The sequence below is a fragment of the Symphalangus syndactylus genome, chromosome 19 (genome assembly GCF_028878055.3).
Source record: "Symphalangus syndactylus isolate Jambi chromosome 19, NHGRI_mSymSyn1-v2.1_pri, whole genome shotgun sequence".
Taxonomy (NCBI): domain Eukaryota; kingdom Metazoa; phylum Chordata; class Mammalia; order Primates; family Hylobatidae; genus Symphalangus; species Symphalangus syndactylus.
Window position 1 is genome coordinate 88,794,076 of NC_072434.2, and position 17,048 is coordinate 88,811,123.

At 39.1% G+C, this 17,048-nt stretch overlaps 1 protein-coding gene across 9 annotated transcripts in view; it reads left to right on the forward strand.

Annotated features, from left to right (window-relative positions):
• The first annotated feature begins 346 nt into the window (after positions 1 to 346).
• CATSPERE (catsper channel auxiliary subunit epsilon) overlaps positions 347 to 17,048 on the forward strand; it is a 170,328-nt gene continuing 153,626 nt past the window's right edge. For 6 of the 9 annotated variants that reach the window (XM_055233559.2, XM_063613477.1, XM_055233561.2 and 3 more), the window contains exon 1: positions 827 to 982. In XM_055233559.2, coding sequence (XP_055089534.1) covers positions 860 to 982 — 123 coding nt within the window. In that variant the 5' untranslated portion in view covers positions 827 to 859. Of the gene's footprint in view, positions 489 to 778; positions 983 to 3,390; positions 3,440 to 17,048 lie in introns of those variants that run through there. The other 3 variants (XM_055233566.1, XM_055233562.1, XM_055233560.2) reach the window with 3 other exon arrangements.

A 17,048-nucleotide genomic window follows, 5' to 3' on the forward strand; every position in this document is an offset into this window, starting at 1 on the left:
TCACTGGCTTCTGCCAACCCACCAAGTTATCCTTAAAAACTCTGCTCCCCAATTGCTCTGGGAGACTGATTTGAGTAATAATAAAACTCCAGTCTCCTGCAATAAATAAATTAATTAATTAAATAAAAATCATTTATGGTGTGCCTGGCAAGGTCTGGTGGCTCATGCGTGTAATCCCAGCACTTTGGGAGGCTGAGGCGGATCACTTGAGGCCAGGAGTTCGAGACCAGCCTGGGCAACATGGTGAAAACCCGTCTCTACTCAAAATACAAAAATTAGCAGGGACTTGTGGCACACGCCTGTAATCCCAGCTACCCTGGAGGCTGAAGCAGGAGAATCGCTTGAACGCGGGAGGCGGAGGTTGCAGTGAGCCGAGCCAGATGGCGCCACTGCACTCCAGCCTGGGGGACAGAATGTGACTCTGTCTCAAAAACAAACAACAACAAAAATCACTTATGGCGTTCCTGCCCCCTGGAGAGCATTGCCAGGTATGTATTTGTTATTGCAGTGTCTATACACAGTCACATGAAGATTTGGGCTAAAAGACACACTAACTTAAAAGTTTCACATTCATTCTGGCAAATTGGATTTTTCTTTTTCCTTCCTTCCTTCCTTCCTTTTTTTTTTTTTTTTTAATTGGCAACTCGGATTTTTCGAAGTGTTTTTGCTATCTCACTGCTGGAAAGCCTGGTTCTGCCTTTCCTAAAATCTGGTGTGCAGGTTTGCACTCCGGCTACTTTCAGGCCTCTAGGGAGCCTAGGTAGCGGCGCGCATGCGCACACTTCTCCCTCGCTGGTCATCAGGCCCGGCCCGCCCTGTCAGCGCCTGCAGCCGCCCGCCTGTCTGACGTCCCCCGGGAATGCGCGAGGCCTGGACGGGAGTGGCCGAGGCGGTTGGGCGGAGGCGGAGCAGGCGCCATGTCAGCCCGGGAAGTGGCCGTGCTGCTGTTGTGGCTGAGCTGCTGTGGCTCGGCCCTTTGGAGGTAGAGAGACGCCAGTCGCAGGCGAGCGACTAGACGGGGATTATCCCCGGCGGGGCAGGCGGGAGGGTCCTGCTCCCCACCCCATGCGCCCCGGGACCGTTCGCCCTGCCGACCACCGCCTCGTCTCCCGGCTCCCCAACAACACCACCACCAGTGTCCCGCCGCTCCCACCCCATGAGCGAGAGGGGACGCTGTTAGCACTTTGCTACCCTGATCCAGTTCCTGCAGTAAGGTCGCAGTACCTTCATGCTGCTGTCCTCACAACATCTGAGCCCCAGTGAAATCTTACTTTTTTGGTTTTTTAGGGCGGGGGTTGTCTGTTTGTTTTAGAGACGGCCTCTTGCTCCGTTGCCCAGGCTGCAATGCGGTGGCGCCATCATAGCTCTCTGAAACCTGAAACTCCTGGGCCCAAGCGCTCACCGCACCTCGGCCTCCTAAATAGCTGTGACAACAGGCATGCGCCACCACGCTTGGCTAAATTAAAAAAAAAAAAAATGGTAGAGACAGGGTCTCACAATATTGCCCAGGCTGGGCTTGAACTCCTGGCCTTAAGTGATTCTGCTGCCTGGGCCTCCCAAAGTGCTGTAATTACAGGCCATGAGCTCTGAGCCATGAGCCATCACACCCCAGCCCCTGTGAATTCTTACATTCCTCTCACTTTGTGCAGCCTTCTTTTGCCAGAGGAGAGGATCATTGTGGTCCAAGAGTGAGATGACAGTGCCCTTTTCATTAAAAAATAGCACATGTCCATCTGCACACCCCACACACCTATGGGCCTCTTAGATCCGTTTCCAACAAGAATACATTAAATATTAGACATTAATAAAGCAAGGATGAAAAGGCATTATCATTGTTATCTGGGACTAAATTAATAAATTAAACGTGACTCTGAGCTACTGTTCTCTCCCTAGCCTGTCCTCAGCCCCAGTAGGAGTGAGAAGCTGCTGAGGGAGCAGTTGAGGAGAAAAGGCCTGCCAGGAACGGTCATTTCATCCTTTCACTACCAGATTTTATTAAATTGCATAATTTAACTTTGTAAATTAAAGTACAAAATTTGCCACTTGTATTTTTCTCTCTGTAATGAAAGGGATCTTAGATTCATAAGAAGTGTGAGGTGGTTCACGCTTCAATAAAAGCCTTTGATGAGAATAGATTTCATTTTTATGTATAGGTATATACATGAACTTTTTTTATTCGATCTCTATATACAGAAAATGTGTTTCATTATAAAGGTGACTGATTTCTGTTAAAAATAAGAATTCAGAGTGCTATTAAGGCTTGTATAATTCTGATAAGGGAATTGCATAATGATATCCTAGCAACTCTTCTCTACATACAGAAAAAAGGCCTCTAATTTAAAACTTTAGAGATGGAGCAATTCCAATTGCAATTAGGTATGCAATGTAGACATGGAATAGATTCTTGAAACAAATGGAAGGTGAAGGAATTGTAGGGTGATGATTTATGATAGTCACCAGCTACATGTGCCTTTTGAGTACTTCAAATATAGCCCAAATTTAGATGTGTTGTAAGTGTAATGTACACACCAGATTTCAAAGACTTAGTCTGAAAAAAGAATGTAAAATATCACTAATAATTATTTTGTACTGATTACATGTTGAATAAAACTTAAAATTAAGTGTTAATTTTAAGTTTAATTTAAGTTTAGTTTTAATTAAAAGCTAAAAATTAATTATTAAAATTAATTTCACCCATTTCTTCTTGTGCTTTTAAAGTAGCTACTTGAACATTTTTAATTAATAGGAGGTGGCTTGTATTATATTGGACAGTGCTGTGTTAGATGAATCAGATAGCAATTAAGAACCCTCCATTGCAGCAACATGGCAAAACCCTGTCTCTACTAAAAAATACAAAAATTAGCTGGGCGTAGTGGCATGCGCCTGTAGTCCCAGCTATTCGGGAGGCTGAGGCGAGAGGATCACTTGAGCCTGGGAGGTCAAGGCTGCAGTAAGCCAAGATCACTGCACTGTACTCCAGAGCAAGACCCTGTCTCAAAAAAAAAAAAAAAAAAAAAAAAAAAGAGAAATACTGAGTTTTTAAAACTCCAGTCTTTATTATTCTTATTTTAACTCTTTATAAGTGAAGGAGTTAGAGCCAGTGTTCTTCAAGAGTTTTCATCCTACAAAAAAAAAAAAAAACAGGTAAAGAGTATTAACTTCTCATCTTATTTTATTGTCTTTAGATACTGAGCAAACCCTAACACATCTAGAGATGTGGGTAGAGGTCACTGATAGCCCCAATTTTAGCCCTGAGTTGCTGTCAAGGAAGGGAATGGGGCAGAAAGGTGAAGCTCCTGGCAGCCCAGCTATGCCCTGACCATGTAGAGAATCTTCATATTTGAAGAATAAATTAGTTTTAATATTCATACTTGGCCTCTTCCTCCACAGGTATTCCACCAACAGCCCAAACTATCGCATTTTCAGTACCAGAACTACTGTAAGTGTTGAATTTTTAATAAACTATAGTTAAATATTAAATTTTTTGAACTTTAGAGCAGAGAGCAGAGTTAATCATACTGAGTTTTACAGTCATTGTCACTCTTCTGTTTCGTTTCTTTCATCCCGTGTATTACCCTAACATAGGTCCCCTCCTTAATCCATGTCCTTAAGTTTGCATGTAGCAAAAATAGTGTTGTTTTGAGTGTTTTCGTGATTTGCTATTCACAACGTGATGTTATTATATAGGTAGGATAACCATTCAGTATGTTGCCTAAACCCATGAGAATGGGAGTGCTGTTAATAATTACACAACAGGTGGCCAGGCGCAGTGGCTCAAGCCTGTAATCCCAGCACTTTGGGAGGCCGAGGCGGGTGGATCACGAGGTCAGGAGATTGAGACCACGGTGAAACCCCGTCTCTACTAAAAAATACAAAAAATTAGCCGGGCGTGGTGGCGGGCGCCTGTAGTCCCAGCTACTCCGGAGGCTGAGGCAGGAGAATGGCGTGAACCCGGGATGCGGAGCTTGCAGTGAGCCGAGATTGCGCCACTGCACTCCAGCCTGGGCGACAGAGCGAGACTCCGTCTCCAAAAAAAAAAAATAATTACACAACAGGTATAAATTAGAACTGTCTAGACAGATCAGGATGTATGGTCGCCCAAACTATAGACCTCATTCTCTATATTACTTTTCTTATTCAACACTTTCTACTTCGTTTCTTCTTATCTGCCTAATTACTGGTGTAAATCAATTATATTTTATATACCCCTACTGCTGGACATATATCTTCCTACCATCACAAACAATACTGGGATGAGTGTCCTCTACAAGTCCTTTTATGTATCTGTGTATCTGTGCAATCATTTTCCTGCTATATGTGGCCAAATAGAGTTGCCTGGCCATGGGAAATACACTTAATTTAACAAAGTTCCGCAAGATTGTTTCCAGAATGGCAGTTACAATTTATATTCTCACTCAATGTACATCTTCACAGAAATTTGGTGTTATTAAATTTCCTACTTTTTACCAATCTCGTTATCCAGTGATAGTATTGCTGTTGTTATTTTCAGTTCTTTGATGACTAGTGATTTTGAGCATCTCTTTGCATATTATGCAGGCTTCTCCTTCTATTACCTGTTCATACCCTTTGCCTATTTTTCATTTAATTTTCTGCCTTTTTCTTATTGATTAACACAGTGCTATCTACATTGCATTGTAAAAATTAATCAAATGTTGGTTTCAAAGATTCAGTTATCTCAAGTTTCTCTTAACTTTGTTTATGGATACTTCACTGAAAAAAAAACTGAAGTTTCATGAGCCAAATCTCTCCCCTCCTTTGCCTTATGATTTAAACTTTTGGAGGCTCTTTTTTTTTGAGACATAGTCTCACTCTGTCACCCAGGCTGGAGTGCAGTGGTGCAATCTTGGCTCACTGCAACCTCTGCCTCCCGGGTTCAAGCGATTCTTCTGCGTCAGCCTCCTGAGTAGCTGGGACTACAGGCGCACGCTACCATGCCCGGCTAATTTTTGTACTTTTAGTAGAGACGGGATTTCACCATATTGGCCAAGCTGGTCTTGAACTCCTGACCTCGTGATCCACCTGCCTCGGCCTCCCAAAGTGCTGGGATTACAGGCCTGAGCCACCACACCTGTCCAGGGCTCTTACTTAATAAAAATCTTTGCTTACCCTGAACTGAAATTTTTTTATAATTTTATTTTATATTTCTTACATTTTTACCTTTAAAATATAGGTCATAAATCCATCTAGAGTCTACTTTTTATATAGTACAATAGGCATTCACATTACTTTTTTCACATAATGAACCAGAATCTATTAAACAACTCAGTGTTCCCCTATTACATTTCTCATGTCACCTTTGTTCCATATGTAGATGAGTTGATTTGTGAACTCTCTTATTTGTCCTAGTGCCAATTCTACACTCTCTTAACTGCTATAGCTTTCTAATGAGTCTTCGTATCTGGTCCTGTGAACATCCAGTTTGTTCTTCCACAAGACTACTTTGGCTATTTGCGTTTTTATATAAATTTTAGAATGAGGCTGTTACTTTTCACAAGCAAAAATCTGCTGAGATTTTGATTGGGATTGCACTTGGGGAGAACTGACATTGTTATCATAGTAACTGGTGTCATTATGACATTGAATCTTCCAATTCATGAAGAATGATGTAGCCCTCCAGAGTTGATCTCATTATCTTCTTCCTAACTTTAGTAGATTTCTTCTAACGTCTGCCAATTAAACAGATGCTCCCTTTTGGGCAGAGAGAGATACATTTCATTAAATTAACTAAGTATTCATTGATTCCTCATTTATTGAATATGGTAAAAATAGCTGCTATAAGTGATATTGATAGTGAATTGTGAAGTGCCTTTTCACAGTCTACAGAAAAAAGTTTCATGAGTTTTCTCAGACTTGTTATCATAGTGAATCATATTAATATATTCACTTATATTGTATCATCTTTGGATTTTGAAAAAACCCCACACGGTACCAATGTGGTATATCAATATGCTCTCAGGGACTGTTGTTAATATTTTGTAGAAGATTCTTTTATCGATATTCGTACATGAGTTTGCTCCACAGCAGTGTACCTCAGTGGGGATGCCACTGAAATTTCGAGCAGGAAAAGTTTTCATTGTATGGACCTATCCTTTGCTTTGCAGAACAACTTGCTTCCCTGGTTCCCAAACACTAAGTAGCAGTGACAATCCTCAGGGATTGTGTAACCTGAGACACTCTTCCATATTTCCAGATGCCCTCTAAGGCAGGCAGAATCCAGCCGGTACACACTTGGATAGCATGCTGCCTGCCTGGTATTCGCTTGGAACTGACAGTGTCTGTGCTGTACAACTTGTTAAATACTTGTCATATTATCCCTGTCTTTAAGGGAGCGTGTAGCAGTCAGGGGTCAGAGGACAGCAGTAACCACTCTAGATATATCAAGCAGAAATTTATTTGCTACAGGAAATTAGGTGCTCACCAAACTGTTGGGAGGGCTAGGAAAGCAAGGGTCTTGGAAACCCCCACTAGTTCTTAGGTTTATCAATAGTCAAAAAGCTGCAGTTGCCACCAGAGATCAGGACCTGGAGGAAATTGGTGCCCATGTCACAAGTCTCTCCCAGTACCTAGTGGGGGATGGTGCTCAATGGAAAGATAGGATAGAGGCCTTCCCCAAAACCACCTATCTTTGAAGCCTGGACTTTTGGTACCACTGCTTGAGGAAGAAGAATGGCTTCCTCTTTTTTACAAGTTCCAGTCCACATCTGATTTTCAATCATTCAGAACCCTTGAGGGTTCCTGGTTTCCAGCTCCTGCAATCTAGGGATAGCCTAGAGTTACGTAGGAATGCACAATCATGGCTGAGAATACAATACACAACAGTCAACTCCTAGCACTGTGTGATGTCACCCGTAAATTAGAATCAGGAGTCTTTAGTTAACTTTTACTAAATAATTCAACAATTTCTGTTGTGTTTTCTATCAGTGTTGTGCTCCCTTTATAAATAAATAAGTATTTATAATTTGAACCAGGCCCAGATGGTTTCGTATGGGAATTCTACCAAATCTTTAAGAAGCACATCATTTCAATGTTGATTAAATTTTTCTAAAGTATAAAAAAGAAAGGAGGAAAAGACCTAAGGGGATATTTCACAAAAAAGGATGTACAAATGACCAGTAAACTTATGAAAAATTAGTGAAGTGTGAATTAAAATTACAGGGAGATGTAATGACAAGCCAATCAGAATGCCTAAAATTAAAAAGACTGAAGATAACAAGGGGTGGTAAGAATGTAAAGCAATAGGAACTCTAATACACTACTAGAAGGAATGCAGGTTGGTATAACCACTTTGAAAACCTGTTTGCTATTATCCAATAGTGTTGAATATATATGTATCCTGTGACACACTAGTTTGACTCCTAGGTATACATCGAGCACCAGAAGACCTATGTAGGAATGGTTACGACAGCATTATTCCTAAGAACTCCAAACTAGAAACAACCCAGTAGCATGTCAATCAGTAGTATAGAGGGATAAATGCATTTCTGAATATTCACATAATGGGATACTATATGGCAATGAAAATAAGTGCATTGTGTCTACATGTCAACACAAAACAATATGGATGAATCTCACTATAGTGTGTGAAAGTAGCCGTACAGAAAATAACACATTCTGTATAAACTTTATAATATTCCAAACCAGGCAAGAGGAATCTATGTAATATATATTTTGTTTTACAATTGTGTTTTCAAATTTATTGCTATTCATTTCTTTATAATCTTTGCTTACCATTTCAATCTCTATTTTTAGCTGTTTTGTGTCTCTAATAGAATTTATTTGGGTACTTTATCTTCCTTTCCTGGACAATTTTGCCATGTATTGGACCATTTTATTGTTTTTTTTTCTTTTTTCTTTGAGACAAAGTCTCGCTCTGTCACCCAGGCTGGAGTGCAGTGTGCAATCTTGGCTCACTGCAACCTCTGCCTCCCGGGTTCAAGCAATTCTTCTGCCTCAGCCTCCCGAGAAGCTGGGACTACAGGTGTGTGCCACCATGCTCCGCTAATTTTTTGTATTTTTAGTAAAGACGGGGTTTCACCATGTTAGCCAGGATGGTCTCAATCTCCTGACCTCATGATCCACCCGCCTCGGCCTCCCAAAGTACTGGGATTACAGGCATGAGCCACTGCACCCGGCCTTATTGGTCTTTTTAAGAATCACCTTTTTAATCTCCATGTTCCTTTATTATTTTTATGTAGGTGGCAGAAATGGTCCATCTTTAATTCATAAATGACCGCCAAAACAGTTATGTCATTTTAGAAATGCAAATTGGACCCTAGAGTTTGATTATCAGCAAGAAAGGTAGATAAAGGGCAAGTGAGTAATATTACAAAGCCAATGATATAGCAGCTTCCTTGAAAGTGATATTAAGAGAAAGGAAGGGGCCTGGTGTTGTGGCTCATGCCTGTAATCCCAGCACTTTGGGAGGCCAAGGCAGGTGGATCGCTTGAGCCCAGGAGTTTGAAACTAGCCTGGGCAACATGGCAAGACCCCGTCTCTACAAATAATAATAAAATATCAGGGCATGGTGGTGCATGCCTATAGTCCCAGCTACTTGGGCAGCTGAGGTGGGAGAATTGCTTGAGCCTGGCAGGGAGAGGCTGCAGTGACCTATGATCATGCCACTGCACTGCAGCCTGGGTGGCACAATGAGACCCTGTCTCAGAGAGAGAGAGAGAAAGGAAATATTGAATGTACAGAAGACCAGAGATTTTCCATGACTCTTCTTGATGAAAAGCATGTCTAAAAAATCCTTCTCCACTCTATGTAAATTGAAACAGTGTATCAGTTTTCTGTTTAAATAATACCAAGTCACTTAAACATGAAGTTGGTAAGCATAGTGGGAACTTTCTGCAGGGACTTGACTACATTTAAGTTAATCATTGGGGAGGTTTATATGTAAGCTTGGTAATTTCCACAGAATTTGTTCTCTGTTTTGAACTTACATCTTTGAAACTTTTATTAGTAAAACATTTAAATATACATAAAATATAGAAATTAGTATAATTTAGACATACATAAAAGTATGGAGATTAAGTCCTTATATATCCATTACTCAGCTCCAGTATTACAGCTCATGGCCATTCTTCTTTCGTTGACTTTATCACCCACTTTCTTCCCTCCTGAATTATTTTGAAACTATCCCAGACATATCCTTTCATCCATACCTATTTCAGTGTGTACCTTTAAATGATAAGACTCTTTTTAAAAATGACCACAGCCAGGGCAATAATGCAAGAAAATGAACTAAAAGGCATCCACTTTAGAAAGAGAAAGATAAACTATTTCTATTTGCAGATGACATGATTCTTTATATAGAAAGCCCAAGGAATCTAACAAAAAACTATTAGAACTAATAAATTATTTTAACAATTTCTTATGGCAATTCAAAGGAAATTGTAAATGGAAATTCAAGAGTACCAGAATAGACAAAACAGTCTTGAAACAGAAAAAGTGGAAGGACTCACAGTTCTTGACATTTATACAATAATTGGTCATTTGAATACTAAGCTTACTACAAAGCTGCAGTTAATTGAGACAGTTTGGTACTGACATAGGATAGGAATATACATCAATGAGATAGAATTGAGCGTTCAGAAATAAAACCTCATATTTACAGTCAGTTGATTTTTGATAATGATGCCAAGAGAATTGAATGGAAAAAGAATGGTACTGAAACAACTAGATATCTACATGAAAAAAATGAATGTGGACCCCAACCTCACACCACATCCAAAATTATAACTCTGAATGGATCAAAGACCTAAATGTAAGAGCTAAAACTGTAAAACTTATAGAAGAAAACATAAGGGAAAATCCGTGACCTTGGATTAGGCGATGGTTGCTCAAAAGCACAAGCAACGAAAGAAAAAATAGATAAATTGGACATCATCAAAATTAAAGTCTTTTGTGCTTCTAAGGACATCATCAAGAAAGTGAAGACAATTCACAGGATAGGAGAGAAATTTTGTGAGTCGTATATCTTATTATGGACTTGTTTTTAGATATATAAAGAACTACTATTGATATAATTTGGTAATAAAAATACAACCCAGTTTTTTAAATGGGCAAAGGATCTGAATTGTCATTTCTCCAAAGAAGATATCCAAATGGCCAATAAGCACATCCCCGTCAGGGAAATGGAAATCAAAACCATAATAAGATACTACTTCACACCCGCTCAGATGTCTATAATCAAAAAGACAGATAATAACAAGTATTCTTGGGGATGTAGAGAAATGGGAACTCTTATATTGCTGTCAAATGTCAAATGGTGCAGGCACTTTAGAAAACAGCCTGGTAGCTCTTCAAACAGTTAAACATAGTGTTACCAATATGTTCTGCAGATTGCACTTCCAGTTTTACATCCAAGAGAAATGAAAATATAATGTCCACACAAAAACTAGTATATGAATGTTCATAGAAGCATTATTCATAATAGCCCCCAAGTGCAAACAATGCAAATGTTCATCAACTAATGAAAGGATAAATAAAATGTAGTATATTTATATAATGGAACATTACTTGTCAATAAAAATGAATGAAGTACTTTTATGTGCTACAATATAGATAAGCCTTGAAAACATTATGCTAAGTGCAAGAAACCTTTCACAAAGGACCACATGTTGTATGATTTCATTCGCATGAAATGTCCAGAAGAGGCAAATGTATAGAGACAGAAAGTAAGTTAGTGCCTGCCTAGGGCTAGGAGATAGGGCTGGGGTGGTAACCTCTGAGGAGTGTGGCAGTTTTTTTGTGGAGTGTTGAATATGTTCTAAAATTGATTATAGTAATAGTTGCAGAACTATATGAAGATACTAAAAACCATTGAATTTTGTACACTTTAAATGAATGAATTGTATGACATGAATTATATCTCAAAGTTGTTTAAAAAACCATAACCACAATACTAATTAGCACACCTAAAAATTAATAATCATTCCTTAATGTCATCAAATATCTAGTCAGTATTCAAATGACCAATTTTCATATAAATGTCATTTTCTGTTTATGTAAATCAAGATCCAGATAAGGTTTATACATTATGATTATATATTTCTTTAGTTCCTTTTGTAAAAGGCAAATTAATTGAGGTAATTACATGCAATGAAATTTACTCCTTTTAAGCATATAGTTTGGTGACCTTTGGCAATGCATACAGTTGTGTTATCACTGTAATAATGAAGATATACAACATTTACCACACCCCAAAAAGTTTCATCATGCCCTTTGCAGTCATGCTTTACCTTCCCCATCTCAGCCATTGGCAGCCACGAGTCTATTTCCTGATCCTATAGTTTTGCGTTTTCTAAATAGTCATAGAAATGAAACCATACTGTATATAGCCTTTTGGGGTCAGTTTTCTTTCACTTGGCTTAGTGCTTTCAGATTCATCCATAATGTTGCATATATGAGAACTTCATTCCTTTTTATTGCTGAGTATTCCGTTGCATTCTTATGCCACCATTTGTCCATTCTCTTGTTCATGGCCATTTGGGTTATTTCCAACTTAGAGCTATTTCAGATTAAACTGCTATGGACATTCATGTACATATGTGGGAACATATATTTTTATTTTGGTTAAATACCTAGGAATAGGATTACTGTGTTAGAAGGCAATGATATGTTTACAGCAAATAAGAAACTACACAACAGTTTTCTTCTTTTTCTTTTCTTTTTTGAGACAGACTCTTACTCTGTTGCCTAGGGTGGCGTGTGTGGCGCGATCATGGCCCACTGCAACCTCAAACTCCTAGACTCAAGTGATCCTTCCGCCTCAGCCTCCTGAGTAGCTGGGACTGCAGGCGTGCACCACCACACCCAGCTAATTTTATTTTATTTTTAGTAGAGACAAGGTCTTATTATGTTGCCCTGGCTGGTCTCAAACTCCTGAGCTCAAGCAGTCCTCCCATCTCGGCCTCTGAAAGTGCTGGGATTACAGGCATGAGCCACTGCACCTGGCCCACGACTGTTGTCTGAAGTAGGTGTACCATTTGCATTCCCACCAGCAGCAGAGGAGAGTTCTCATTGTTCTGCATCTTGAATACGTTTTGGCTTGAATTCTACCTTATCTAATATCAGAGTCACAATTCCTGCTTTTATATTGATTATTTTTTTGACAGGACCATTTTCCTGGTATACGTTTGCCCACGGCTTTTAAAAAAATTTTTAAGAGTTAACAGACTTTATTTTTAGAGCAGTTTTAGGTTCATAGAAAAATGGGCAAAGAGTATAGAGAGATCCCATAAAACCTCCCCAGTTTGCCCTATTACTAACATCTTGCATTAGTGTGCTACATTCCTTACAGTTGATGAGCCAATATTGATACATCATTATTAACTAGAATCTCTAATTTACATTAGTGTTCACTCTTTGTGTTGTACATTCTGTGAGCATGGACAAATGTTTAATGACATGTTTCTACCATTATAGTAACACACAGAATAGTTTCACTGCCCTAAAAATTCTCTCTGCTCTGCCTTTTCAATCCTCCCTCTCCCCAGCCCCTTACAACACTGATCTTTTAACTGTCTGCATAATTTTGCCTTTTCCAGAATGTCATTTAGTGGGAATCAAACAGTATGTAGTCTTTTCAGATTGGCTTCTTTCACTTAACAATACACATTTAAGTTTCCTCCATACCTTTTCATGGCTTGATAGCTCGTTTCATTTTAGCACTGAGTAATACTCTATTGTCTGGATGTACCATAGTTTATCCATTCACCTAGTGAAAGATATCCCAGTTGCTTCCCAGTTTGGGCAATTATAGATAAAGCTGCTGCAAACATTCACGGGCAGGTTTTCGTGTGTACCTCATTTGGGTAAATACCAAAAGTGCAATTGCTAGATATATGGTAGGAGTATGTTTGGTTTTGTAAGTAATTGCCAAACTGTCCTCCCAGATGGCTGTACCGTTTTACATCGTCACCGGCAATGAATGACAGTGCCATTGCTCCACATCTTCACCAGCATTTGGCGTTGTTAGTGTTTTGGATTTTTGCGATTCCAATAGGTGTGTTGTGGTATCTCGTTGCTTTAATTTGCAGTTCCCTAGTGACATACAATGTGGAGAGTCTTTTCATATCTTTGTCACCTGTATATTATCTTTGGTCAGGTGCCTGTTCAGATCTTTTGCCCATTTTTAAAGATGGGTTTTCATTTCCTTATTGTTGAGTTTTAAGAGTTTTTTTGTGTATTCTGGGTACCAATCTTTTATCAGATATGAGTAACTTTGCAAATATTTTCTCCCAGTCTGTTGCTTGTCTTTTCATTCTCTTAACAGTGTCTTTTACAGAGCAGAAGTTTTTAATTTTAATGAAGTCCAATTTATCAAACTTTTGTTTTGATTTGTGCTTTTTGTGATGTATCTAAGAAGTTGTTGGCAAACCCAAAGTCACCGAGGTCTTCTCTCATTACTTTAGTCTTTCTGGGTCACTTTTTCTTCTGGTATTTCTTTCGAACAGCATGTATTGGGTCTTGCTGTGTGAGTTAAGCCCATTCACATTTAATTATATAACATATCTTTGGTCTCAATTTTCATATTAGTTTATCTTAGGTGTGTTATATTTACTGTTTCTTTCTCTGCTGGATTCTTTTCTTTTAAAAAATTATCTTTCTATATTTAGAAAGGTTTGTATTTTTGTTTGAGTGATTACCTTTGTGCTTATACCTTTTGAACATCTTTGGTGTCCTGCTCTTTTATTTACTCTTTTACTGCCTGGTTTCTTTCTTTTCTTTTTCTTTTTTTTTTTTTTGAGATGGAGTCCTGCCCTGTCACCCAGACTGGAGTGCAATGGCATGATATCGGCTCACTGCAACCTCCGACTCCCAGGTTCAAGCAATTCTCTTGCCTCAGCCTCCTGAGTAGCTGGGATTACAGGTGCCCACCACCAAGCCTGGCTAATTTTTTTGCATTTTTAGTAGAGATGGGGTTTCACCATGTTGGCCAGGGTGGTCTCGAACTCGTGATCTCATGATCTGCCCGCCTCAGCTTCCAAAGTGCTGGGATTACAGGCGTGAGCCACCGCACTCAGCTTACTGCTTAACATCCAGGCAGTGATCTTATTCTACTTTCCTTTTTCATTCTCTCCCATATTTTTTAGTCAATGACTTTATTCTACTTTCAATGACCTTATTCTATGTTCATTCTAGTTTTTCAATTTTATGTATTACTCTTTAATTATAGAATATTACTATAAGAAGATTATTGTTCTTTGATTATATTTACTGTTATTGCTGTGTTCCAAACATTTTGGTTTTCTTCTTCAGGATCTCTGGATATATGTATATTGGATTTTCTGTGCCTATCTTTCATATTTGTCGCTTACTCTTAAATCACTTAATCATTTTTTAATCCCTTCTTTTTCTTCTTTTTTTTTTTTTTTTTTTTAGAGACAGGGTCTTGGTCTTGCTCTGTCATCCAGGCTAGAGTGAAGTGATGCAGTCACAGCTCACTGCAGCCTTTAACTCCTGCACTCAAGCGATCCTCCCACCTCAGCCTCCCAAGTAGCTGGGGCTACAGGTGTGTGCCACCACACCCAGCTAATTTTTAAATTTTTTATACAGAGGGGTCTCCGTATGTTGCCCAGGCTGGTCTTGAACTCCTGGGCTTAAGTGAGTTTTATTATTGATTGTTGTCCAGTGTTTTTGGGGACTATCCTAATTGTTCTTTCTGTGTTTATTAGGAAATTTAAATAGATTTTAAAAACTACATCCCCAAGGCCCCTTCCCAATGCTCTTTCATTTGTTTTCTTTTATAAATTTCTATTTTTTCTCTTTCTTATATCCTTCCTTTTATTTGGGGGGATTTTCTCTATTGTCCTTTTATTATCATCTTACACTGAAAACAGAGTTTATTCACTTTCAAATTATCTTGAGACTTTTTTTTTTTTTTTTAATCTCACTCTGTTGCCCAGGCTGGAGTGCAGTGGTGTGATCTCGGCTCGCTGCAGCCTCCTCCTCCCGGGTTCAAGCGATTCTTCTGCCTCAGCCTCCTGAGTAGCTGAGACTACAGGCATGTGCCACCATGCCTGGCCAATTTTTGTATTTTTAGTAGAGACAGGGTTTCACCATGTTGGCCAGGCTGGTCTCGAACTCCTGGCCTCAAGTGATCTACCTACCTTGGCCTCCCAAAGTGCTAGGATTACAGGCATGAGCCACTGCACCTGGCCATAATTTTTTTTTTTTTTTTTGAGACAGAGTCTCACTCTCTTGCCAGGCTGGAGAGCAGTGGCACGATCTCAGCTCACTGCAATCTCCAACTCCCTGGTTGAAGCGATTCTCCTGCCTCAGCCTCCTGAGCAGCTGGGATTACAGGCACGTGCCACCACGCCCAGCTAATTTTTGTATTTTTCGTAGAGATAGGGTTTCACCATGTTGGCCAGGATGGTCTCGATCTCCTGACCTCGTGATCCGCCTGCTTCAGCCTCCCAAAGTGCTGGGATTACAGGCGTGAGCCATACCACAGCCATACCACAAATTTTTATAATATTAAATGCTTTTACTGTTTATTCATAAACATTTTATACTTTACATTATGACTTTTGCTTATGAATCATTTAGAAGTACAGTTTTTTTTTTTTGTTTTTTTAAAGACTCCAAATATCTTAGGATTTTTTTCTGGCTAACTTTATGAGAAATTCTAATTTTACTTCACTAATATCAAAGGGCATGGTATATGTGATAGTAATTCTTCAAGGTTGGTTAAAACTTTCCTTGTAAATGTGGTCAGCTTTGCTAATTGTTCTATGTGAGCTTGCAAATGATGTATATATTTTATATTGCTTAATTTTAGGGGCTGGGTACAGTGGCTTATGCCTGTAATCCCAGCACTTTGGGAGGCTGAGGTGGGAGGACTTCTTGAGGCCATGAGTTTGAGACAAGCCTGGTCAACATAGTGAGATCCTGTCTCTATTTAAAAAAAATAAAAAGAAAAAACTTTAGGAATGTATATAGTTTTAACATATATATCATAAACTTACTAATTATATTTTTTAAGTTGTTGACTACCTTTCCCTCCCCTCCCCAAGTTTATTTAGTTTGAGAAAAATGTATTATAAAATCTACCACTATATTTATGGCTTTTGAAATTTCTTCTAGCAATTCTATCAAAATTTGCTTATTATATTTCAAAGTTACGTTGCATCTTCTCATGTATTTTTCTCTTTTTTCTTCTTATACACTATCCTATAATGTCAAATCTATGAAATGGTTTACCACCTGTTATAATCTCCATTTTCCGAGTTAAAACACCAAAGCAATTTTCGTGTATTATCTATGTGTATATAATTTTGTGTCACAAATATTAAAAGGTAAACTGGAGTTCCACCTCTGGCTGAAGAAGAGGATCAGTGCTGAAACTAAGACTGACAGTGTTAGAAAGTGAATTGGTATACTTCAGGAGGGGAAAGAGAATTTCTAAATGAAAGAATAGAGAGGCAGGAAAAAAGTAGCTTTAGAAATAAGAAAAAGATGATGAAAGTTATGTTAATAGTCAGTAATGGGTAAATAATAGGATCTCAGAATTAAAAGTGACTTGTGTTTAAGCGAAGGATCATTTCTCATTCGTCTTTTTTTTTTTAATCCCCAGAACCTTCCAGAGTGTCAGTCCCTTCTTAGATACTTAATAGATTATTTCTTTTCTTTTTTTTTTTTGAGACGGAGTTTTGCTCTTGTCTCCCAGGCTGGAGTACAATGACGTGATCTCGGCTCACTGCAACCTCTGCCTCCCAGGTTCAAGCGATTCTCCTGCTTCAGCCTCCCGAGTAGCAGAGATTACAGGCGTGTGCCACCACACCCAGCTAATTTTTGTATTTTTAGTGGAGACAGGGTTTCACCATGTTTGCCAGGCTGGTCTCAAACTCCTGACCTCAGGTGATCTGCCTGCCTCGGCCTCCCAAAGTGCTGGGATTACAGGCATGAGCCACTGCGCCCAGCCAATGGATTATTGCTGAAGTAAATAAAATTAAAAGTTTACAGTTTTTTGGAGTGACTGCTTAAGTGTCCCAGGTGGGTTAAGTTACCTTCTCTTT